Raw genomic sequence first — 26,104 nt, 5'->3', positions numbered from 1 at the left:
TTATAATTTAAAATCATTCTATCACCAAAAAGAGAGAAAAGAGAAAGTAAATTCCCCTAAATAATTCAGAAACTTGACCACAAGTGAGTAATACAGCAGCATTGCTCTTTTCTTCCCCATTTTGATATTCAGAAGTTTTAAATGTAGAAGATGCAGCCTGATGTTCCAACCAAGCCAGGCCAGGGTCAGGCTACCTTGCAATATGCAGCCTGGGGCACTTTGGGTCTCCAAATTTTGAAGAAAATAATCTCAGAGAGAATATGTGAATTGCCCTCCTAAACGGCTTGTGTGTGAAGTTAACAATGGCTATAATTCCCATCTCTGAAGAAATGTCCCTCTCCAAAGTTCCTCTCACTGGACTAGAGTCATTACTCTTGACATCTAATTTGGCATCTAGTAGTGGGGCAAGCGCCACAGATTACTGATGAGCTAAATGCCACGTGCTTTTCTCTGATGTGGGTATCCTCTACTTACCCTCGCCCCTCACTGTCCTTTCAAGATCATGCAAGGCACATCTTAAGAGTTGAAAATAAGATGACAAACACAGGGGGCCCTTGTCTAAAGTGGAAGTATTTACTCATCCTGAAGTGTTGGGTCGTTTGGCAGGAGGAGGGACGAGCCATGGGCGGTTTGGGCGCCAGGTATTTGCTTTTCCGGGTCCACGAAGCTCCTTTTTAAATGCAAATATCCTGATCTACGTTATGGGCGGTGAGAAGGAGGACCTCTTCTTAAGGGACGCTCAGGAATGGGGCGTTTCTGTTCCCAAGTGCCTAGGTTGTGACTAAATCCAGGGATGTGTGGGCTTCAGAAGACGTGTCTGCAAATGTCTTTGCAACACGTCCTCAGGTCGCAGAGCTGAAAATGAAACTGGAGGCATCAGAAAGATTCCTCAGCTTGCTGGAGAAGGAGCGGCATCCGTGCCAGAGAGAGAGCGAGAGGCAACGCGATCTGCCCCCGGACCTGATGCAGCGGGAAGAGGTGGGCGGGCCCGAGGGTCCGGACCTATCCACTCCTAAATGAGCTGATTAAAACCTGGGGGGGGGGGGGATTTCCCGTTAAAAATCTACTGTTTCACTAAAACTAGACTCACTGCTGAACAATGACCGGTGTGCGAGGGTGTGTGGGTTACGCAAGTCCCCGAGAGCTATAAATAAGGGCCACTTTTCTGGAATAAGAAGGAAAGAGGCCCTCTTCCTCTTTTGTTGCACAAATAGGCGTGCAGTAATTTGCCATCTCCTACCGGGAAAGAGAAAACAGGTCCATAGATTTGGTGATATCTTTCCAGGGTATTTAGGCTTAGGAGAAAATTGTTTTTTTTCCTTCTGTTTTCCTCTGTTTGTTTTTTATTAATAGTGTTAATAGTAATATCGCAATACCCCGTCTTGAACAGCAGCTTTTCAGCTTACAGAGAGCTTTGCAAACAGTATTACTACTTTTGTAAGCACAAGAATATAATACTTTTTAAAGTACTTCACCCTCCTTATCTTATTTAACACTCTTAGCCCACCTGTGAGGAAGGTATGAGTCTACCATTTTACAGATGACAAAGCTAGAGTGTAAAGAAGTTAGATGACCTGACAATGCTGATAAAGTAGTACATGGGAAAATGGGACTTGAACTGACTCTCCAGATTGGAAGTGTCCATTAATACCTGCTGGAGACAGTGGAGAGGACAGTTTCTCCTAAAACAGACTCTTTTTCACCCTAGTTTTGTTTTCAGTTATTGAACTTCATGGATACTGTAGAAAATAGAAGGAAAGTCTTACACTCTAATGGCCTCTCATTTCAAAAATATGCATTAAAAATACAAGAGGTGTAAATATTCTCAGTCATTTCACTGATATTGTGAGTCATGCGACATTATTTTAAAATATGCACAAATCTTCGGGCAATGCCTTTTTCAAGCAGTGAGGAGAATGCCATTCCAAGTTTTCCTACCCTGCTATGGGTGTCTTTTTCACAATGAATCAAAGGAAAACAAGGTTTAGCAATTCCTTTTCTACCATGTAACAGTCATTTCCTTTTCCATTTTCACCCTGACCAGGAATCTTAGTATTTTTTCCCCATGCAGCAGTTAGGACCGTGTTCTAGGGAAATAATTTCCTTTTAAATTATGCTAAATTAGAAAATGATTGACTTGTCTTCTAGATATATAGATCCATTCTATTTAAATAGAAGCAAAAAGAAATATTTTCACTTTTAAAGACAATTAGTTACCTAACACAGATTGCTTTAATAATTGTATTATATAATTGTATTGGAAATATTAATTTCTAAAATAACATACTTTAACATATGTAATAGCTATTTTTTCATCTTGATTTTCCTAAATTCTGGAATATTTATTTTATTAGGTTAAAATATTAATCTCCTTCATCATCAAAGAATCCAGTCACTCCACAAGTTTTCTACACAGAATATAAAATTAGGAGATGGGAGATAGTTTTTGTCTGAATCCAGAGCCTGTTAGTGTCTAAGCAATTGACCTTGCTTTAATTGTTTAAAAGTCTGTAGCTCATCATCGAAAACAATGATGAGTGCTGACAATTGGATTAGTTTATCGCTACCTTGTAAAAATAAAAATCACACTAATGTAGTGCTATGAATAATTACCTGTAATAAAAGGTCTTATTTGCTTGAAACTTCATCTTCTTCTCCCTCACTCCAATGCAGAAGGATGCAGGAGTAGGCTTTGAGAAATTTATTATTGTTTTACTGCAACAACACTTTTTAAAAAGAGCTTTCGACTACCACCGTATTGCGTATCTATCACCCTTGTAAGAATAGCTTATTCTGCAGATCCATTTGACCCTTGACAGTGAGTGTTAAGGATTTTGATACCTTTTTCTGGGGTCACAAAATGTCTAAGTAGCACTAGGGTAAAAGGAATATTTCTTGACTGTTATCCCTGTCTTCACCTAAAGAATACTGCTCTAATGGCATATTAAGTGAAAATCTAATGCGTTTTTATTATTATGATCCCTCTATCTGCCTATAGCAGCTGATGTGTCAGGATCCCTTCAATACCATCTGATCTGTTTTTTATGGGTATTGATTTTGCTTTTCTGCTCTTTACTTTAGAAGAAAAAGGAAAACCTAAATGAAGAATTACATGAATTGAAGAAAGAAAATAAACTTTTGAAAGAAAAAAATGCTGTTGTGAACAGGAAGAAGGAACATTATGAATGTGAAATAAAACGCCTCAATAAGGTATGAAACCAGATCTAGAATAAGATATCAAAATAAGAGGTCCCTGTGTACAGGTGCTGACTGAGAGTCACAACAGAATCTGCACTATGATGCAGCTCCTCACCTCGGGGGCTTGCTCATGGAGGTCCCCTGTAATTTTATGAATCATTCTACCTGCATCTTTCTGCCACATTTGGCTAAGGAGGCTTAAAAAATGCATGTTCCATCACAGAAGCAACATGAAAAAGAGAAATGAGGAGAAATTATAGAAGACGGTAAGCAGCATTGTTTTAGTTAGAGGAACCACATAAAGTAAGTGAATGTTTGCGAACAATAGCATATCTCTTGGTCAACCACAAAAGCTTCCTGAGGAAACAAGCTGCTCTTTAAAATTATCACTACGGAACCGAGGCTGATTCAGACAGTATGGAAGCATGCTAAATGCCAAACCCAAGGGTCAGGCAGTGGCCTTTCCAAGGAATAAGCCTAAAACCTACCTTTAATGAAGAGGGGGTGAGAATAAAAGTCAAAGTTATTTGGAAAATGCAAGTGGGTTTAATACCTCTGCTCCAACTGAACTATTCAAGGGGCTATCAGTGAATTGCAGCAAAAGGATGACAATTGTGTATGTGTGCTGCTGTTGTTTAATAGAATAATTGCATAATTTGCTTGAGCAAGCAATAGCTGACTTGATGAGGGGAAAAAGTAATCCTTTGCTGTAAAGTTTTCCAGGAGCCAAGGTGTATGTGGAGCATAGGAATCCTTCTAGTGCATGGTTGAGAAGCTTTGCATTTTGCAAGCTAGATATTTCCTTGCCAAAGTCACAGAAATTGTCTTCTGAAACAAGAGTAGGCGATTGGCCTTGAACATGTGCTCAATCCTGTATTTTGGGCTGTGAGCTACCCATTAAACTATAGTTGTATTTAACTAGTGCCCCAAAGTGTTGAGTATGTACCTGTGTGGTTGACACAGTGCTTTACAACCAGTGATGTTACATTTGGTCTGTTTTTGGGACATGTTATTCTTCAGGAGAAAAATGGGAAAGTGATAAATGACTGCAGACAAAGAACTTCTCTATCCTCTTAGAAAAACAATGTTTAGATATGCAAATTGAGGGCAAATATGTATCTTTTTCTCTTTTTTTCTCACTGGAAAATCTTCCACAAATGAATTAGAGGAATTAAGGATAATTGAGATTATATATGAAATCCCTCCTGTTTTTGTATATTATCATGACTTTCCTTACATTCTCTAATTCACTTTTCTAAATGTAGGCTAAGCACAGGATATAGAGCCTAGAGAAATTAGAACAGCCATGAACTCTGCTTTTTGTTCATGTCCATGTACCCACTTCACTTTTGTGTGTCTATATTTATAGTCAACAAAAATTTTTTAAGTTAGAAAAATACTAATTTTGTAATTCTGGTGTTTATAGTCATAAAATCTCAATGAGAAAAAATAATTTGAGTAAAATTCAGGTCTTTAAACAAATGTGACCCTCTCAAAGAAGACTTTGCTGCTTATCCTAATTAAAATAACTTACTCCCACCTCTGATATTTCTTGCTTTATATTTCCCTCAGAATTTATTACTATATAATATGTTTACTGTCTCACATTTATTTAGCTTATTTGTTTTCTGTCTCCCAATCTTGATTGTAAGCTCCATGAGGGTAGAGTTTCTGCAGGGCCAACTACTCCGGTAGGCAATTTAGACACAGTGCTTAGGCCTCACAATATTTTTAGCGGCCCCTGAAAATATTTTAATTACTTTTAAAATCAGAAGAGAAAAAGTGAAATTTTAGGTTAAAGAAAATGTTTTAATATTAATAATGTTAACATATTAATCTTGTTAACAATGCATTAATAAAATATAAATTTAATGTGTATTTTTTTATGGAGGAAGGGATCCAAAAGGGAACAGTCATAATGGGTCCTTGGCATTTTTTCTGTTTTGTTCACTGCTGTATCCCAAGTGCCTAAAACAGGGCCTTGTTCACAGGAAGTACTTAAATACTTGTTGGATGGGTGGACGAATGAATGGATGGATGGATGGGATGGGATGGATAGAAGGAAGAATAGATGAATGGATGATATAATTAACTAGCATATAATATGTTCAATAGCCAATTCTGGATCTGAGAGTCATTCCTAACAGGCATAATACAATTATTTCTGAGTAATGAGGAAAAATAAAAGAGTGCCTAAAGTCAGACAGGAATTCATCCCTGACATCCATACCATAAACTGTCATTAAAAAAACATGGCTACAATTATAAAAAAACAAACAAGAAAAAGCATAGCTAAGAGGTGATGGGTTATGAAAGGAATGTTTTTCTCATCCAGCACTCGTATTACTGCCTAGTGAAATGTGATAAATTGTTCTTCTGTTTTACACTTACATTTTCCTTTTACTTTTTTTTTAAATCACTGTAATAAATAGATGTTAAAATGTTGATTTAGATGGCTGATTGTGCACACCATTCCTCAGCACGGAATTCTGGGCCCACCCTACTTGCACAAGCCTATTTGGTCTGGAAATTTGTTATGTCAGCTTAGTAATTAACATATGGTTTTCAGAAGTTCATACAACTGCATTTCCCTTTGTGTACTCAATGCAACTTTTATTTGCTTTGAAGAAAGTAGCCAAGGGCTTTGTTTTCATCAAGGTCTTGAAAAGAAGCCAGATGTTTAACCAGAATTAGAGAAATTACCTGAGGCTAGTCAGCTAGTGACACCCATGGGTGAAATTAATTTGTCTGACAACTCACCACTGTAAGATGGGTAGATCTATTTAGCATATCTATGCTGATGGTAAATAACTCTTCCAGAATAGGTTACAGGTGTTTGTTCAAGGAAGTTGGAAAACCCCAAGATGGAATAAACATCTATTAGACTCACCTTCTATTTATGACTCATTTGCAAAATTTCTAGAAGTCTGAATAGCATGAAAGGTAGTCCAGGAAATTCGAATATAGCAAGACGCACAAAACTAGTCTATTAATAGGTATAGGAAATGGAACCAGAATGTTTCTCTTTATTCATTTAGCTCACCCCACCCTAGATTCTTCCTACTACTAACACATAAAAAAAAAAAAAAAATTACTATCATCATACTTCTTAGAACCATGCAGCTAATGACAAATTCTAACAGAGTAGAAATCATTAAACTTTAATTGTTTCTTTAAATTCCTCCTGGAGTGGAAAAAAAAGTTCTTGTTTCTCTAACAACTTCCTGAAATGATAGTCATGGCATGTTGGACAGTATCAGTAGATTCTAAGCCATTACCTTAGGAAATTCCCAGTCTGTCCACACATACTAAACACCATAAATATGCTTTTCTTTTCCAACCTTTATGACCATATTGCATAGTAATGTGGGGAAGTGAGTTACAAAATAGCATCATCTAACAGTCCTAATTTAAGCTACTAAAGAAATACTCACTGAGGAAGTGAATTCTTCTTGGCATTCTTAATATGAACCTTTACTGTTTGTGCAGAGAACTCATTTGATTATGTGTAAGTAGTTATATAATGGGCTTTGAGGCCACGTCAGGATGAGGTGTGTCCCGTCACACTTTTAGAAGCCATTGTATTGAACTCATCATGAACAAAGGGTCTTTCCTTTGTATTATCTGACAAACTAAAGCATATGTAAGAGCATCAGGGACTAATGAACAAGGATGATAATCTTCTTGGTGAATTGAAGTGCTTCTAATATCCTTCACCAGCTAACCTTATGGTGAAAGCACCAAGTTGTACTGGATGTCAAGAAAGCAGAAAACTCTCTCTACCCTGTACTGAGTATATGGATGCTTTAACACAGAATAAATATGATTGGGTCTAGACCTGGGCACACTGTACTGAAAGAGGACAGGGCAGACCACAAATCTAACAGATAGGAAATCTGCCTGAGTTCATACTTCTCTTAATTTTAGTCTTTCCTCATGGGGCCATGGCAAGGATGTATAGCAGAATATTTCTCAAAATGTCATCTGGGACAAGAGGAATCAGCTTTTTTTTTTTTTAAATGCAGATTATCATGCCCTGCCCTAGGCCTACTGATTGAGAACCTGTAGGGGCAGTGTTAGGGATGGGCATTTTTACTAGCTCTCCAGATGATTTGATGCTCATGAAAATTTGAGGATCGTTGATAGATTACACATGTAATTGAAGAAGAGAATCTGGAGAAAGCCTATAGATGTGTTTTCCTTTCATGATTAGGTGAGTGTGGAGATCCAACATCAAAGTCCTCCTAAATAACAGTGGGAGTTATAAACATCATCATAAAGAAAAGACAGAGATTCTGAAAAAATACATATATGCTAGAAAGTCAGAAAGAGAAAAGTTATTCAGTCATGAAGTGGCATTAAAAACAGAGTCATTTTACCTTGTTGGTGAATTGTAATAATTATACAGGGATTCATATGATGTGGTAAAACTAAGATGGACAGTGTGTATCTTATAGGCTCTTCAGGATGCCTTGAAGATGGAATGCTCTCCATTTTCCAAGGACTGCTTGGGGAAGTCTGAAATGAAATGCAGCCATGAGGAGATGAGGACCCAAATGGAAGTTCTCAAACATCAGGTGAGAAGATGGAAGTAGGATGCTCATGTGGAGAACATAGGACCAATTATTCAGGATTCTTTGGGTATTTTTGGATGCCTTGCTATTCAAAATGATTGTCAAAGGGTTTTGCATTTATTTTAATTAGAATTATCAAATTTTAAAACTTGATGGGAGATTATATATCAGCTAGTCCAACTCCCACATTTGATGAAAGACAGAACTTGGCTCAGATGGGTTAAATTGCTTTGCCAAGATCACACAGGAAAAAGAGGACAGCACTAATTAACCTTTTCATGAGATTCTGTTAGCACTGGGCCTGGAGATTTTCATGTAGACACGATTTATTTTGAAAACACTATTAACCCATACTCTGGACCTTTTAAAGGCATGGTGGGTGCCCTAGCAGCTGGCTATGATTCTGCAGCTGCTGGTCTCTAGGTCCTTGAACAATGAAGACAGTTGTAAAAGGAATAATCTGCAATGATTATAATCACTGACAACCATGCCTGCTCAGCTACTTCCACCTATGGATGGCATAGCAGTTTACTGATGCAGAACAGCTTCCCCCCTCCCACCCACCCAACTTTACCACATTGTTGTCAAGTGGATGGCAATAGTAAAGAAAGTTCTCTGTACAGCTTCTGCATGTATTAGCAACATAGGACTATGGTGATATGGCATTACCTAAACTATTTGGTTTTAAATTTAGCTCACTCAGCTGGAGATTGCTTAGCTGAGGGACTACCCATGCAAGTCACATATCTTTTCTTGTGAGGAGTTAAATTAATGTAGGTAAAGGGCTGGAACAGTGTGTGGTGACATTGATATATACAAGATACATATAGGAATCCAATCCCTGGTGCACATATTGTCAGTTGTATGTTAGGGTGGAGAACAGGTGCTCATAGATCTACGGGCTGGAAAGTATTATTGTTCTATTGTTCTGTTGTCCTGGGTATTATTTGTTAGCTGTTTTGCACTGAACATGTGCCACTTACAAGGATTCTTGATGCAATACATGGAAGAATTGAGCAAATATGATATTGTTATTTACTTTAGTGTTATTACTTTGATGGAAATAGCCCATGGGTAAATAGAGCTAAAATAATTCAGACAACTTGGTGGAAAGTGGGTTGTTTCTTCTATCAACCCCATTTAAATAATCAACTCCATTGAAACATTCAGGAACAGATAAAGAGCTTCAGAAATAAACCCATGAAGAGAATAAGGGTAATCTTCAGGGTTTCAAAGCTCTGCAAATTCTCAACCCCTAAAGCACTGTTGGCACTAGCCAGGATTCCTCTGAGAAATAGCCGCTTAAGTTCAAACACTTGAGTCATCTCCAGTGCTCTCATTTAATTTACTCCACATGCCAGAGAGTCACTCTTACACATGGAATTTACAGTAATGGTTTAGCTCATATTTAACCGACAGTGAGAGGCATCCTTTTTTTCGTAACCCCCAACTCTGGAGGAGACTCTAGCTCCTTAGCTTATGTATGGTTCTACTGCTAACTTCCTAAGCACACATTTTAACTCTGCACGTTTCTAATCAGACTCCATAATCAAGTCACCAAGTCCAAGCAAAACACTAAAGGATTTAAATTCACAAAGACACTGAGTCTGAATCTTGACCCCTCCTGAATAAAGTAATGATGTTGCCATCAGCATTGGGTTTGGTAAAGAGTGCTCAGTTCTCATCCGATGGGCTTGTCCTACTTAAAATGCTTCTAGTAATTGTTTACAGTGGATTAACTGTGTCTGGGACTGAACCACAGCTCTCAACCAAAAAAAAAAAAAAAAAAAAAACTAAAACAAAAACAAAATGTCAGCTTGACTGAGTGCAAGTTGTGAGGTTTCTTGTAAATAAAGCCTTAAAAATAAAATATGTATATCTGCATTTAGATCTATATAAAATATTTAATTTCTTCCTCTCTTGCCTATTGCATTTTGTTCTATTTGTATTGTCTAAAGTTGACAAAACTGTAGTTAAAATTTTTTGCACAGTTGGAGATGAAGGTGCATGCTCTTTAGTGTTAATAGACAAAATCTAGCTACTAGGTTCTAGTATAATCAGTAATTTGTAATTTAAATCATGGTCTTAAAGGAATTCATTTGCTTCATAGGGATGAATGCTTTATACTCTAAGTTTCATTTATTTTCATTCCATGACATGCTATTCTCTAAGCCATCAGTTAATACTATTCCAGTTAAAAACAATAGTAATTAAAGCTGTTTTTCATTTTAGTTTGATTAGTCTTCTGGGATATTTGGAGTACCTCCGAAGAAGCATGCCACTAAAATATTACCATATTTCTTTTTTTATGATATACTCCCAAATTTACAGATTTATAGGATAAACCTGGTGTATACCTTTTAACATCCCTGTTTTATTTTTCCACATGCATTAGCCTTTCATTTCTATTTTGTACTAGACTCATAATTTATATTTGCAAATTCAGTGGCTTCATTTAACAGCTATTGTCAGTAAACATCTTTCAGAACTTCAATCAGTATGCATAGAACAAAGCCTTGTGTTGGGGATGGGTAACTTGCTCCAAAATAGTGACACTTAACACTAGGCAGGGGGGTCATCTCAGTAATGGAATGGGGCCCACAGTAGAAAAAAGGGTGAGGGGAATTTTTCCAAGTCACTTGCATTATTAGTTTACTTCTGAATTTCTGATACACGTTCAAGGGGGAAAAAGTTGAGAATTGCCACTTTAAACAAAGTGAAAGATAAAATCAAAGTCTTATGTATCAGGATGGATTCCCACCATGCAGCAATATTCATGAAAAGAGGGTAGGAATACCTCCCATTGCAAAGGCCTGGCTGGATAGCATCTCTTCTGAAATCATTTAAATAGCCTAAGAACAAAAGGAAGCTAATAGTAACAGCAAATTGATATTTCCTAGGTGCAAATATATGAAGAAGACTTCAAAAAGGAGAGATCAGACCGAGAGAGACTTAATCAAGAGAAGGAGGAGCTGCAGCAAATCAATCAAACTTCTCAATCCCAGTTGAACAGACTGAATTCTCAGGTATAAGTCAAAACAGAATAATCTTTGTCAGTACATGGGTATTTTATTTTTATTTTCCTATTTTAAAAAAATCAAGACTTTTTGGCCTCTGTTAATAGGCATTGGACTTTTTGAGGGACCGGCACCTGGGATGAAATCATCCTTCAACAATGTTGTAAGGAGGGGAACATGGCTGGATGTTTCTTTTGACTTAAATATACAAAGGAGTTACCCAAGAAATTGGATTCCAAAAGGTTTTATGGATCCAGTTCTTTTGATTTTGTTCTCATAATATTTATCTTGGTGGGATGGGATTTGAACTACCTAGTCCCCAAATTCAAACTCAAAACACTCCAGTACAGTGAAGTGGTTTCTAACTTCTTGTCCTTTTCTTTGAAGTGCTATGTTGGAAATTTCTTGTCTTATGAAAACATAATTATATCTGAATTCCATTTATATGTCCTGTGAAATCAAGAATTTTGTTTGGTGGGTTCACAGATTTAATGGAATTGGAGCACTCTCAAGGAAATCAGATAATATTGACCAGTTTATTGGAATAGGGTATATTAAATGAAAACACACTAAAATTAAGTGTAATAGAGTATATTAAAAGAGTCAGGAACTTTCCATGATGGATAAATATTGATTCTAGTAAAGGAAAATGTAGCCAACCCAATTGTGGCTTAAGAATGTAAAACAAACCACAAAATTTTTGATTTGCAAAATTATGCAATGCTTTTCAATATATAGGAAATTGTTTTGGGACATATTGTGGCAGACTTGTAGCTTTAAGCTTCTTGGTCTTAGAAGAAAAGTTAAATTATTAGTCATCCTCTTCTTCCTATTACAAAGTAGATTATGTATTTAATTTGACATTTTTTTCAAAGATCAACTTAAATTCCTAATTTTATTTGGAAAACTTTTTAGCAGAGCCATTTCCTCTCTTAAGAAATAGGAAGGAATAAAATAGTGGTAAAATATAATAAAATAATTTTCTGAAAGTAATTCATGCAGCCTATTTCATACAGCATTGGATGAGAAAATGGTCTGATTACTCTTGGAGAGCAAATCACCCTCTCAATTTGTATTTTGTACATGCAAAGCTGCCTTAATTTCTTTTGTCACTATAAATTATTTCATTTCCCACCAAATTGTAATTTTATTCATTCTACTATATTAAGTTCAGATTGACAGTGTTATTGCCATTACAGAAGCTTTAGTCCAGCCAGGCATATATATTCATCTACTTAAGTTAAACAACCATAATTCACATGTAATTTTCATTCTTGTGTCATTTGTAAAATAATTTTGATTAATATCAAAATAAATGTACTGCCTAAATACACTATAGCATAATTATGCTTATTAACAAAGTGACATGTACATTTGATTATCTTAAAGCTATCAAAATATCCTCTTCAAAGTAATGATAATCCAATCATTTATTTTTCAAAGGTCTCATTCACTCTGGTAACAAGATGATACAAATTCACAAAATTCGTTTTATGCAGATGGTTTAACAGTTTATGTTAAATGTACCAACATCAGATTAAATACTGCAATATAATAAAAAGAACTGACATTACATTATTTGAATAGCATATTATTTGTTGTCCAAATGGACTCTAAAAGGAAGTTTAAGATCAAATCAGTCCTGCACTAGTTGCTTACATAACAGCTTATTCATCTTATCACTGAAGACTTTTTAAGCTAATGACACTGGTAAAATTGGCAGTATAATGAAGTGAAAGAGACTTAGAAGTACTTAGGGGTAGGAGGCACTCAGGAATAAAAGAGCTGGTGTTCATGCCTCATAGGTGGTGACCTTGAACAAGTTATTCTACTTCTCTGTGCTCCCCTTTCTTCATCTATAAAATGACAAAAATGGGTTAGTGGATCCCTAAAATGTTTCTTATCACTCTAAAACCTCTATGTTTCTAAAAATAATTTACATACCCTCCCTCAGTTTATCCACCTGTAAAATGTGGATAACAGTGCCTACCTCACGACCTCACAAAGTTATTCTCAAGAGTCAGTGAAAAAAAATCTATACAAAAGCATCAAACTCAGGTCATAACTCACAGATATTTAATAAATAATTTTAGTTTATTATAGGGAGGCACTCTCATTTGTTTCATTTACCTACATAAGTAGCATGCTACTTTCAGTTATTATAATCTAATTTTGATGCCTACTTTTTGCAAGGCACTCTGCTAGGTGTGCCCACAAGACCGTCCTTGCTATTCAAGGGCTCACAATATAGTGCAGGAGACATACACTTAGTACACATCAGATTGTAAGGATTCAGATGGTAAATATTCAATGCTAAATGGGAGGACTGAGGAAAGAGATAAGAAGGCTATGGGTAGGACCTAGAAAGGTATTGTACAGGAGATATTTGACCATGCCTTGCAGGGATGAGGAAGACAGGATGTAGGGATGATGGTGGCATGGCTAAAGAGTCAGGGAAGAAGCAGTTCTCTCTAGCTGTGTCAGGTGTGGGGGGGACCCAAGGTAGGTGAGGAGAAGAGGTTGGGCTTCAAATGGTGAGAAGTCATAAAGCATAGTAGTATGCCCTTGTACAAGTTATTCAGCATCTCCATGGTGTAGTGCCCTCATTCGTAAAATGGAGATAATATTATCACACAGAAGTGTTAGGAGGATTCAATGAGCTATTATACAAAACACACTTAAATCATTTCCTGGCGTATATTAAGTGCACATACAACTTTTAAAATGTATTGTGGAAGCCTTTGAATGTCAAGCTGACCAATTCTAATTTCATTCAGTAAACAAAGGAAGTTGTTCTTGTGTCTACATTTATATCTATATTCAGATATATATATATATATATATATATATATATATATATATCTCAACCTAAAACTGAGAATTATAATGACTCCACCAAATTGGAATAGCAATTTAAAACTCTCCAACTTTCTAAACTTTATTTTGGAATTTCAATATAGAATTACTGAATGTATGGAAAAACCAAAACATGACCATTTTCATTGGCGTTACTGCTATCGGTGTCCACCCCCACCCCCGGCACCACCCCCCACACCACACCCCACCTCACTCCCAGCTTTGGAGCAGGTCCTTGAGAGCTGGGGCTAAAGTACCTTTGAAACTAATGATTTGAACTCTTTTTGATAAACAAATGTCTCTGTTTTGTCCGTAGATAAAAGCTTGTCAAATGGAAAAAGAAAAACTAGAAAAGCAATTAAAACAGGTACGCTGATCCTTACCCAAGTTCACCAAGCCCTCTTGTCATAGTTGAAATGGTGACTTTAAGTTTCACCCACGCATCTTCCCATGTACAGCAGTGTCTCATGGTCTCAATAAAAGGCATTTTCAAGCTCTGCTATAGGTTGCCTAGATCAATCCATGCTTTTCATTATTGACCAAAACATCAGTGAACAAATAGGGCTTAGGGACCACCAAGGTCTTCAACCCCAACACTCAGGGAAAACACATGGTTTGCAGAACATGTTACCAGCAGTGTAAGCCTACTTATTGTCATGTGTTGTGTGTTCACTCAAATGGAGATTCCTTCATAGACCCACAAACACCTGGAAAATACATTTTTTTGGTATTTCTTGCAGTAACTTACACAATTTACCATGGAAAATTACATTGAAGACTTTTGCCTCTTTTGAGAAAATAGGGTATCTTCTTGGGCATCAAATCATTCTATCCCATTAGTCCTCTAGTGGTCTTAAAGAATGAATATCATTCCTTTTAATTCCTATTTTCCTCCCTGGACTTCCGTTATGCCATAGGAGTCTGGCTGCCAATTTAAGAAAACTTATTTTATGGCTTATTGGATAGTTGTTAATGAGTACACTCTGTGAAGACAATGAAGACACAAAATTAATTCCATATCTTACAAGTGTTTCTGATTTCTTCAAAATGGAAAAATAGATACAGTTTCACCTTAGGTAAAATTTGGCCAGTAAGCCTCATCAGCATCAGTCCAGTGTCTATACTGACACACTTACTCTTCTGAATTAGAATTATGCCAGATTTATTCAAAACCTTAAGATTTAAACCAAACCTTGTTGTTGCATAAGCAAGTGTCAGCATGACTCCCCAGTTTCATGCACTTCCAGTGAACCAACTGCCTTGTTCTCCCCAGATGCATTTCCCAACCTGTAACTGCACCCTGGTTTACCATCTTCGGGATCCATGGGTACCAACAGGTGCTGGGGCTGTGCAGGATCACCAGAAGCATCCAGTAAGTCAGAGTTCTCATTTCAACAAATAAGTGCTTAGTACTCTCTCTTGGTATAAATTACATCCATCGCTGGAATTTGGGCACATAACATTGTTTACTATGAGAGCCTCTATTTTATCTCAGCCTCTAATTAGTAAAGTTACAGTGGTCACTGTACACTATAATTACTTTTCAGACCCTGTGTCCACAGGACACATAGATATGAATAAAATAACTGAAAGGTATCAAATGGAACTATATTTCCTCAATTGAATATATAGCATTTTATATGGGTTGTTTTTGATGGCATACCTGACTTGAACAAAAAGATGTTTTTATGTATAAAGAAAAGGAAAGTGGACATAGCAAAGCAGTCTGGGAGGTACTGCAATGCTGCCTTTTTCAGTTGTAAACTTATATTGAACTACCATAGGTATCACTGCATCTGGGCAAAATAATTTTTGACGTTTTTCCATTGAAAGGATTTCTTTAAATCGTGCAAGAAAATGTGACCCATGTAAATTGTTCTCCATGGCTGTGCCTACCCAGGCAAAATGAAATGAACTGTTGAGCAATTATTTGTGAGTGAAATCGAGTTGGACAGTCAACCTGAATAAGTTAGACCACCCCTTCTTCCTCTCCTGCTCAATAGCAGTGTCCACTCACCCTTCTCCTGTGATCTGCATACTTGCCTCTTTACTCTTTTTTGCCTCCATGGACAGAACTTTTATCCATGAAGAAAATTATGCATTTTTCTGCATTTTGGCTTTGCTCAGTGTCCTCATACCCCTGAGTTTGTATTAACTGTGTTTCTAACAATGCAAAGAGTCTCTAAGATTTTAAATGGAATTTTCCTAGCAGAACACTTAGGAAAAGCATGAATCTCTTTGTTGCCTGAAACCTCTCATACCTTTGTATCTGTGTGTGATACAAAGCCACAAAGGAGGAGAGAATGTCTTCTTGGGTGGTAGAAGGATGTCAGAATTTAATAAGCATTTCTTATTGACCCTGGTGTGACATGGGCATACTGCTGAGAATTTGGTTCTTTTCTGGTATTGCCTAGTGCTATCTCTGCCTGCTCTCCCTCCCCTCGTTTCCTTTTTTTCTTCATCTCTTTGCTTATGTTCATCACTCATTAGAAACATTTCTGGGAGTCTCCAGACACAGATATCCTTCCTTAAATGTTTTCATTTTTTCAAGAATATAAAGTTAAGGTAAGATTGTAGGAAACATGACACGATAGAAATTTACTTAGGAGCTGGCTCCTGAAGTTTGGGGGACTGTAGAAAAAAAATATTCTTGTGAAAAGTTAACTATAAAGCCAGGGTAATTCGAGTTTATATAGGAGTAAAAATGACTTTTCTTCAAACCATTTATGAAAGAAGGAAAGAATCACCTACTATAAAAGCTCATCAAACTTTCCCTGTCAATTAGATCACAATCCAGGTCACATAAAATTATCACCAAATAAAGGTCTAGCTTTGAAAAAGGATTCCAAGCCATGTGTAATGGTCTACATTTTCAAGCAGTATTAAGTTAAACAAAATCTCAGTATAAAAAAGTAGAGTTTTTTAAAAATGACCCTTAGTTAATTGGAAAAAAAAATATGTTTCATGTTTATATATAAGCCTGAATCAAATCACATGCAACAGTGTTTGTAAAATTAAAGTATATTTACCTTCTTTTGGCAACTCTCCTGGAATATTAAACTGAGGCTCACATCACTTATCTTATGTGTTATTTGAGACATCCAAAAATAAACGAAAAGATGAAAAACAGTGGTGATCTCATCTTCTCTTTTAGAATTTTTGTGGACCAAAAGGAGCCAAGAGTTTAGGTGTTGGAGTGGGGTAAAGTGGGGTCAGAGTCTACTAATTGCAGTATTTCTCAGTGGCCTGTAAGGTAATTGAACTTGTAGGCTGCTTTTAGTGGTCTGGCAGCCTTGTAAATGCCCTCATATTGGCTCATTGTTGGAGAAATTTTCCCGAGTTATTTTCAGGAGGTAATTAAATCGTAGAAAAAAATTCTGGGGTGGTGTGTGGGAGGTGGGGAAGAGGAGCGTTTAGAGCAAGAAGACAGACCAACTTTGTGGGCAGATAAAGCTGAGATTTGTGCTATCAGTCCAAATGTTTAAACACAGAGGTATGGGCCTTGGAACTGTGTCTTGATAATTCAGGTCTATAGTTTATTATTTATTCAATGCAATTTGTTTGATATGTTCCCTAATGTTCAATATGTACTTGTTCTTAATTGGTGTAAACCTAGGAGGAGATCCCAAGAGAAAAATCTTTAAGTTTTGCTGTCTTCTCACTCTAGCAAATCACTGACTTGCTAGTCTAAACTACTTGATCAATTTAGAGAATTCTTCTACAGAAAAACAGTACAAATGAAAAGATTGCCCTTCTCTACCATTCTGAACCACTATACACCATGTCCCCATTTATTGGCTTAGATTTGTTCCTTTAGCATTCAAAAAATATTAAACTTGTATTGCTTTCCTGTCCTTCCCATTGCCCCCAGTGTGAAGGTTTTAAAAAAGAGTATTTGTTGATGGTAAATGGCTTTGTTTTATTTATGGACTACAGTAAGTTTTACAGAAGTGTTTATACTTCTGCAGATATCCAAAACACATCTGTTTCAGAAAAAAAGGAAAACATGCCACAGCACCAAAGAGATAGAGATTCTGGCCAAACACAGGGTGGATTTAAGAGAAGGGCAGGGGGAGATGGTGGCAGCAGTGGTGAGGGAGATAAGAGGGAGGAGCAAAATTGTCAACAGGTTTGGATAGAAATTACTTTTGTGTTGCCTGCATAATAAAAGCCACCTCATATAATTATATCTTTAACATGCCACTGTGTTTTGTTTGAAGTCCATATTGCTATAATAATGTTTTATTGTTCCACACAGCCAGACTATCAGTGGTATGCTCCTGACCAGTTTCCGCCAGATGTGCAGCATAAGGCAAATGGTAAGATCACAGCTGTATTGAGCATTCTTTCATGTTTACATTTTAATGGGATCTCTTTGGGATGTTTACTCAATGTACATTCAGTCTTACTCAGGGAGGACTTACTATAAAGTTATGTTGTGTACACAACTCTAATTTGGTGCACCTGGTATTAAATTGAACTCCTTAAGAAAAAGAAAATGATCGGATACAGAAATGCATGAATCTCAATTCTGGCTTGTGCGCCTAGTCCCATCTCAAAGTCAGTATTCCATCTGGGGTTAGAAATGAAAACTTTAGCAGAGCTGTATTATAATAATAACAACAAAGCTCTGCAATTCTACTACAAAAGGACAGATGCATGTCCACTAGTCCTGGTTGGGTTTGCTAGACAGATGTTTTAAATGTCACTGGCAGACAGACAGAGGAAACCAGAGGCTCAGAGCTGTGTTCCCTAATGACTAAATGTCAGATTCCAGGGCTGTGCTTTTAGCTTAGGCCAGGGTTGCCCACAACACCCACCTTGAAGTTTGCTTGGAAAATCTAAAACCACTATAAAGTACTCACAGTGAAGAGTACTCTTTTATTTTTTAATGGTTTACTATTCGCCTGCATCTTTCCAGAATCTGTTATACATTCTTCTGCTTATTTGTATAGTATGAGGCCACCCAGGAGTGGGCTATATAAATTGGGCTATAATCATAATCCCACTTCTATCCTCATCACATATAATCAGAAGTCAGTAATGCCTGCTACATATTTAAAATCTCAAATGACATACACTTGTGACTCTAACTAATTGATTTAGGAGATTTGACTCCATCTTGAAATACTGAAGTTGAGAGATATTCTGATTTCAGGCCCTATTTGAAATTTGATCTGATTTAATTCAGAGTTGAGATCATAGTATTTGAGTTTTTAGTATAAGGAATTCATTATAGAGTGGAAGCAGGGAGCAAGGGCTATCACATATAGTTTTGTGAGTTATGAATTTCACAAGCCCAAGAAGCTCTTTATAGTAGTCTATGTGAAAAGAGCCTCCTGAATTTGTGCAGTGTACAACTTAGACAACTGTACGCAGTACCCCAGGAGTGGCAAAAGGCAATGACTTAACATAGCATTATAAAGAAAAAATATAAACAGTAAGAAATCTAAAATAAAACATCCAGGTATTTATCAGAAAATGATAGGGCTTTCTTTTTTCATTTCTTTCTGCTACAACTACAGCCCATGGTTTTAATGAAGTTCTTGGGTTGCAGTCACAGTGGAGAGCTTCCATTAGAAAGGCATACTATTAACCATAAAGCCTGTGTTTTTGAAATTTATTGTTGTATAAGAGCTGAGTTGCCACCCAATTATAATTTTCCATTTCCAACTCCCTGAGTTGGAGTTTAATCACTAGAAAATACAGTTTCTCAGTAAAGAATTCAGTAATATCCTAAGGCCATTTATGAATCACTATTAGATTATTCATGGACCAATGTTATAGAAACTAACAATCATATAAGATGGAAATGAGTTGTGATGAACTTCAGAAACTAAATCAAATACATAAAGATTAAATTTTATTGTCAATATATAAGACCTAGTGTTTTTTGTCTGCTTGGGAAGAAATATGAACTTTGTGATATATGAACATATCATATGACAGTGTCTACAGATGCAAAAATACAAATAAGAAATATCTCTATTGTGTACCAACCAATATACTTTAATCACATTATTTATTCTAATCTCCACAACAATTTTATATAATAGGTTTTATTATTATACCCATATTAAAGGTGAGGAAACTGAGGCTTGGAAAATTTAAGTACTGTGCCCAAATGGCATAGATTTAGTACTGGGATTAGAATCCAGATGTATAGGACTCTAAAACCTGTGCTTTAGACCGCATTCTGTAGTGCCTCTGAGGATCTACCCTCTCACTATATTAAAATTTACTAACATCATAGATTAAAAATTAGGGTGGGGACTTTAACTGGAATAACATGTCTAGGAGACTAGTTTCTTACCCTCGATAATCTCTCCTTCCTATGAACTCACAGCCTATATTTTCTGTGCTACTCATTTGACATTTAGACAAACCAAGTCATAGTTCTATGTAAGCGTAAGTGCATAATAAATGAATCTGTGCTTGGGAAAGCCAAGTGGAACTTGATAGGGACATGCTACCATTCCAGCATGTCCTCCACCATACCAACACTGCTCTGCAGCTGACCGTGGCTTGCCTGCAGCAGGGATGAGAGGTAGCCATGGCTTTGGGGAACACCAGAGAAAGAAATTCCTTACTCAAAAATCTACCTGTTGGGATATCTGTTGCCTTCTTCTAGCTTCCTCAGCTGATGCTATTTCAAAGCTCAAGGCAGGTTGTAAGAATTGGACAAGCTCTGAAATCACCCTTGTCACAAACCTCTCAAGTGCCAGTACTTAATTTCATAATCTAATTCAAAATTGAAGAATTTAAAAGAGTCTAGTTCTTTTTTGTTTCATTTAATTGGAAAGTTCCATTTGATCTGTAGGTCCCATGGAATTGCTCAGAATTCTTGTAAAATAGTCTTGTGGTATTGATTATTGATTATTAAGCAGCCACGTGTTTAGAAATCTTTTGATTATACAGACATTTTTGTCATGATAGTAGTCATTGTATCATTATATGATATGTATAATATATGCATAATGTATTCAAGAATAACCTACTAGTCAGTATACCCAGTGTTTTTAGTTGGAAATACTAAAATTCAAATAATGAAAAGAAAAATGAGTGGAAAAATTAGACCTCTTTCTGTAATAATCTATAAACAGAAATTATTTCTTTAAAATTCTGTAAGTTTTATTGCTATAATAAATTCAAACAAGAATTTTACTTGTATTTGAAAGAAACTACCCTTTTAGAAATGTGGTTGTTTCAATTAATATTAATTGGTATGCTCTGTTTTATAGATTGTCCTAATTCTCCATCTTTATTAATTCCCTATGACTCCTGGCAAATTTATTCTCTGACCCCCAATAAATGTAGCACATTATATTTTTATCCTAGTATCCTCCCTTATGATTATTCTTCTTATGACAATTTAATCTGAAACAGAAGTTCTGCTGTCTGTACATTAAATGTTTGTAAAGAAGTCAGTCTGTGATTTTTTAAAGATACGGCAGGGGATAGATGAATAAAGTTAAAAGATACCACCAGACCCTCCTCTAACATTCCCCAGACTGCAGCCCTTCAATCTCTGCCTCAATTTTTACATGGCCATCTTCTCTCTCTGCTTGCCTATGTCTTGTCCTCTTCTTAGAAGGGCCCCAGCCATGGGCTCATGATTAAGAGTCCATCCTACGCCAGTGTGACCTCATCTTAACCTAACTAATTCTATCTGCAATGATCCTATTTCCAAGTAAGGTCCCATTCACAGGTAGAGGGGATTAGAATGTCAACATATCTCTTTGGGTTGACATAATTCAGCCCATTACAATGGATCCTGGCTGGAGGAGGGTCTTCTAAAGCATGGGGGCCTACTAAAGGGCCCCTGGTTCAAGTCTAAGGGTGGTAGGTACTAAGTACCACAACAAACTGTCTTCAGGTCAACTAATTTCCAGCTTTCCTATAACTACTGACGATGGTTATTTTAGAATATTGTGGTATGCACTGAAAATCAACTGTTCTTTTAAAAATTAAAGATACAATGAATGTTTTCAAAGCATTTGAGACTGACTTGGCTTTCTTTTCACATAGCATTAAAAGTGGTATTTTTAATATATTGAAATCCACAGATGTTAATGGGTTACTTACAATTTATGTTTGGAAATGTAATTTTACCAGGAACATTTTAATCTTGTATCATGTTATCAAAAACTGATGCAAATGACTTCCATGTTTCCAGAAAAACTATGGCATAGAAGAGTTATTATAACCTTGAAAATATGTTGTTTGTTCCTTTCTGAAATGTCAAAAAGCTGTTTTCTAAATACATTGCATGTAAGCCACTTCTGTACATTTCCAAATTTTTCATATGGTGCTGAGTTGAACTTTATCTAATGAGCTGGAGCTCAATTCATGCATATTTGGAAAGGCATGAGATGCAGGCATATGAGATTGTGTTTTGAACAAACATAATTCTTTCTCTATAACATAGAAGATCAAAGCCAAAATATTTATGAGTACCTAAAAATAACTAATTAGCTGAGTACTGATTACATGCCAGAAACTATTTTAGGTGCTTTATACATATTACCTCATCAAAACCTTATAATAACCCAATGAAATGAGTACTGTTAGTTTCCCTGTTTTATAAATGAGGAAATTGAGGCATGCAGAGATAATGTAACTTGTCCAAGTTCACACAGCTAGTCATTGGGCAGGATATAGATAACCTAGCAATCTGACCCCACAGCCCACATTCATAAACACTAAGCAATATAGACTATTCAGTTATGGATTTTATGGCCAAATGCTAAACATTCTAATTAACAAATATATATAAAAATAGCTTAGATTAGAAAAATGCACACAGTAAGTCTAGAATAGTCTAAATTCCACTAGGTAAATAAAGTTGCAATCATTCTCTTGAAAGGAAGATAAAAACTGTAGGGGAGAACACAAGCTGTATATTTTGTTTGCATACCAACTGGGAAGAACGTTTACCTGGCTAGGCTTCCTTACTGTTCATGCCTACGCATCTATACTCTAAGACATTGGTGGGAATGTGGAGAGGAGAGTCACCACAATCCTTGCAGCCACTCTGCAGCATTGGCATCCTTCCTGGTCCTTGATGTGGGGTCAAGACGGCCTCTGCCACCAAGGTCTATGGGTCACATTCAGATCACTTCCTCATCATGCTGCTTAACCTCGACTCTTGTGAACATAAAACCTTACAGCATAATAGCTCCAGTTAGTGAATAAATCACCAGGCATACAGCTGGTGAACAGAATTGTTCATCAACTCATAAGGCAAACCTGACTCTTTCTAGCACTTCCATGATTCCCTTGAGGCATTTCACTTCTCCACCCACTTTCATTCTATGGGGGAAACTCTTTTCGTGCTTCATTAATTGAAGACCTGTGCTGGCTTTGGCTCAGATTTCCATTCTGCCCTGGGTTACCTGATGGGCCATCATCTCTCCCCAAAACATGGGGTAGTGACCCTTGCCTCCAAACCTACCTCACAAGAATGCCATACAAAAGGAATTAATTTGAAAATAATTAAAGCTACCTAAGGATAGAGAGAATTAATGGATTAAGTCTAAAACTCAGATTGGGTAAATCAGTGGATTATGCTTCTTGTGCCCTCAACATAGTAGGTATCTTTTTAATGCGATGACTGCAGTTCTCATTCACTCATTATTTTTTAAGCCTGGAAAAGTAACTGATTATCTTTCTGAGGTTTTTTGTTACCAAATCATTAGGTTATCATATGTTTGATATACTAAATGCAGGAAAGCAAGAATAAAATATTTAACATATTTTAAGTTATTACCATAAATAAGGAAAGCATCATTTCTTGGCATTTCTGTAATTTTTTTCTCTTGCTATGAGTAAGTGATTTGCGTGTTTCTCAATAGTGTAATTCTACCCCGGTTTTACTAAAATTTCCAAATTTTTCATAGTGGTCATCAAAACACATATCACATTTTAAGAACTGTGATCTTTTCTATGATTTTGAAAATGATGTACACAGCACTCGATTTTAAAGGATAGTTTATTTGGAACGTTACCTTTTTGTGGGATAAGTTTTACTGAGTCTGATAGCAGTATAGATGGCTTATTTCATAAGCAAGCGCCCGAGCCACCCCAATGCCAGCATGAATGAGAAGTACTATAGGACGTTCCTCTTCAGGCATGATTAGAACTAGGCCACGACTGATTTCACAAAATGGTAAGCATATGTCAATGCTTAAAATAATAACCCACTATTTCCCGCCTCTTGATTTCTCCATGTAAACTTGAGGGGAACTCATGAATAAAATATCTTTTTCTTTGCCATCCCAGAAGTTTATGTTAGCCCTTAACCAGAAGAGAAATGAATTTTTAATCTGAAACATTTTCCTGGTTTTTTTTTTTATAGGTTTCTCTTCTGAAAGGAAAGTCAATCAGTAGAAGGATGTACCAACAAAGGAGCATAACGGGCAGACAGAGAGCTTGGCAGAGGGCCCTCTTTTTTTATTTTTACTGTGGCTGGTTTCTGCCACAACTGTTCATCATATACTCCATTATTTGTGCCTGGAAATGTTTCCCTTTGGCACGGATAGAGGAAAAGACTTCTGACAGCTGAGATCCTGATCAAGTCAGAGGAGCCAGTTATTAGACAACCAAACACAACTTCCAGTTTCCTCGAAATGAGATTTGGCAGATGGATTGTATGTCATTCCTTGAAACTCTCTTCAGCATATTGCTGCTGGATTTACAAGATGATTCCAGGATTTCAGCGACTCCACTTTTGCTGCAGTAGTATTTCATGTTGATTTAAAATATATATGTATACATTCCCTGGGGGAAAGGTTTTTGCTGTTGTAAATTTTTAACGTTGCTCCCATTTTTTCTTCGGGGCTTAATTCTTTAGCTGGTTTGTTTGATTAGATCCTTTGTTCGTCATTGTTGACCTCAATGAAACTACAAGTAGGACTGAAGAGGGGTACCTACAATTTTAAATTAAATGAATAGTCAAATCTGAATAAAATGGTAAGCTTAAAACTATTCTTTAAGCAAATCATTTCTATACGTTGATGACAAATTGTCAGGCAACATCATTTTCAAGTAGAACAGATTATGAAAAATAAAACCCTAAGGTGATGGTGATAGCTTTTTTGTGTCCACATATATTAAAACATCATTTCTTGGATATGTGGATTGATGATTAAATCTGTGTTTTCCCTCCCTATGGGTTTGTTATTCATGAAAAACATAATTTTGACTTCTCAAAGTAATTAAAATGGAAAATGAATGCATCCAAATTTTATTGCAATTAAATTATACAGTGCCATGATAAATGTTGAAAGAGTATTTAAAAGCCTTAAGTTCAACCAGTTAATAAGGATTCTGCTAGGACCAACTAGAGATCCTCTTTGTGAGAAGATGCATAACCGGAGTGTGAGATCCATGTCAACCACAGATATCTGTGCTTCCAGAAGTACCTAAAGAATATCCAGGACTATCAGTTGAATATGCAGTCAAATAAAACAATTGAGACAATTACTTTGACTGTCTAACCCTAAATTCCAGAAGTCATGCTACTTAATTCCAGTTCAAGCTAATTTTGTTTTACTTTATGGAAACACATGAAGTTTTGTGCATTAGGAAGGTGAAAGAGCCTTAGGGAGGTAAATATTTTGAGCCTCAGTCTTACACTACTCTGGAATCTAATCCTTAAGAAAAAGTATCCCTCTCTTACATTAATTCCCAAAGCTTTGTTTTTGCTACTATTTATCAAAAAGACGAATCATTCTTGGGCAATACTTTGGTATACATGAATCAGAAAAACAGCAGTTAACAAGTCCGCTGTATTAAAACACTTTGGAGCATTTTTTTTAAAACTTCCGTTTCCTTAGTTTAGTGAAAAAAAAATATTTGCAATGTCAACTTTAAGTGGTAGATTAAGCTTGCCAACTGAAGTGTGCCCACCAGAATAGACACTGAACATAAATATAAGAATATACCCCTTGATACTCATTATAGGTCAATTCAACCGCAGTAAAACATGATTTAGCGATGCAGTCTGAAGATATCCTATTACTAATTAGCAAGTTGCCAAACATTGGCAGGGTTGTACAAATGCTAATGTAATGGAAGAAAATCCAATTAAAATGAGACCTAATTTAATTTGAACTCCCAGGGGTGACTACAAATGTGGAAAGAGGACCGCCTTGCTGAGAGTTCACTGACATTCCAGAGAGAGATTTCTACAACTCTCATCTTAGAGGCAGCCAGCTCTCCTTGTGCCCCTCTTTGATCACTGGTTTTGGGACTTATCTGGCTCAACTCATTATAAGGGTTATACTCCGCAGCTCTGGCACTTACTTCATTATCACACACAATTTGTGGAAATTCTGTGAGGAATAGCTGTGTCCCTTTGAAAGGAGAAGGAGTCGCATAGTCTCTTTTACTTAGGAAATGTAAAACTAGGCATTATTTTAGGTTTAGGGTGATCACAGAGAATTTGATCTTTGACTT

The 26,104-nt window shown here is 36.4% G+C and overlaps 1 protein-coding gene across 1 annotated transcript in view; it reads left to right on the top strand.

The window, feature by feature from the left end:
- TNIP3 (TNFAIP3 interacting protein 3) overlaps window positions 1–25,215 on the top strand; it is a 30,696-nt gene extending 5,481 nt beyond the window's left edge. The window contains 9 exon segments of the mRNA XM_037829047.1: window positions 847–978; window positions 3,082–3,210; window positions 7,656–7,775; window positions 10,673–10,798; window positions 13,962–14,012; window positions 14,919–14,942; window positions 14,944–15,017; window positions 17,904–17,964; window positions 24,003–25,215. Of these exon segments, the coding sequence (XP_037684975.1) occupies window positions 847–978; window positions 3,082–3,210; window positions 7,656–7,775; window positions 10,673–10,798; window positions 13,962–14,012; window positions 14,919–14,942; window positions 14,944–15,017; window positions 17,904–17,964; window positions 24,003–24,209 (924 nt within the window). The 3' untranslated portion in view covers window positions 24,210–25,215.
- The last annotated feature ends 889 nt before the right edge of the window (window positions 25,216–26,104 follow it).

Source organism: Choloepus didactylus, chromosome 3 (assembly GCF_015220235.1).
Source record: "Choloepus didactylus isolate mChoDid1 chromosome 3, mChoDid1.pri, whole genome shotgun sequence".
NCBI lineage: Eukaryota > Metazoa > Chordata > Mammalia > Pilosa > Megalonychidae > Choloepus > Choloepus didactylus.
Note: the sequence above shows the minus strand (reverse complement) of the source record. Positions and strands in the feature narration are given on the sequence as shown.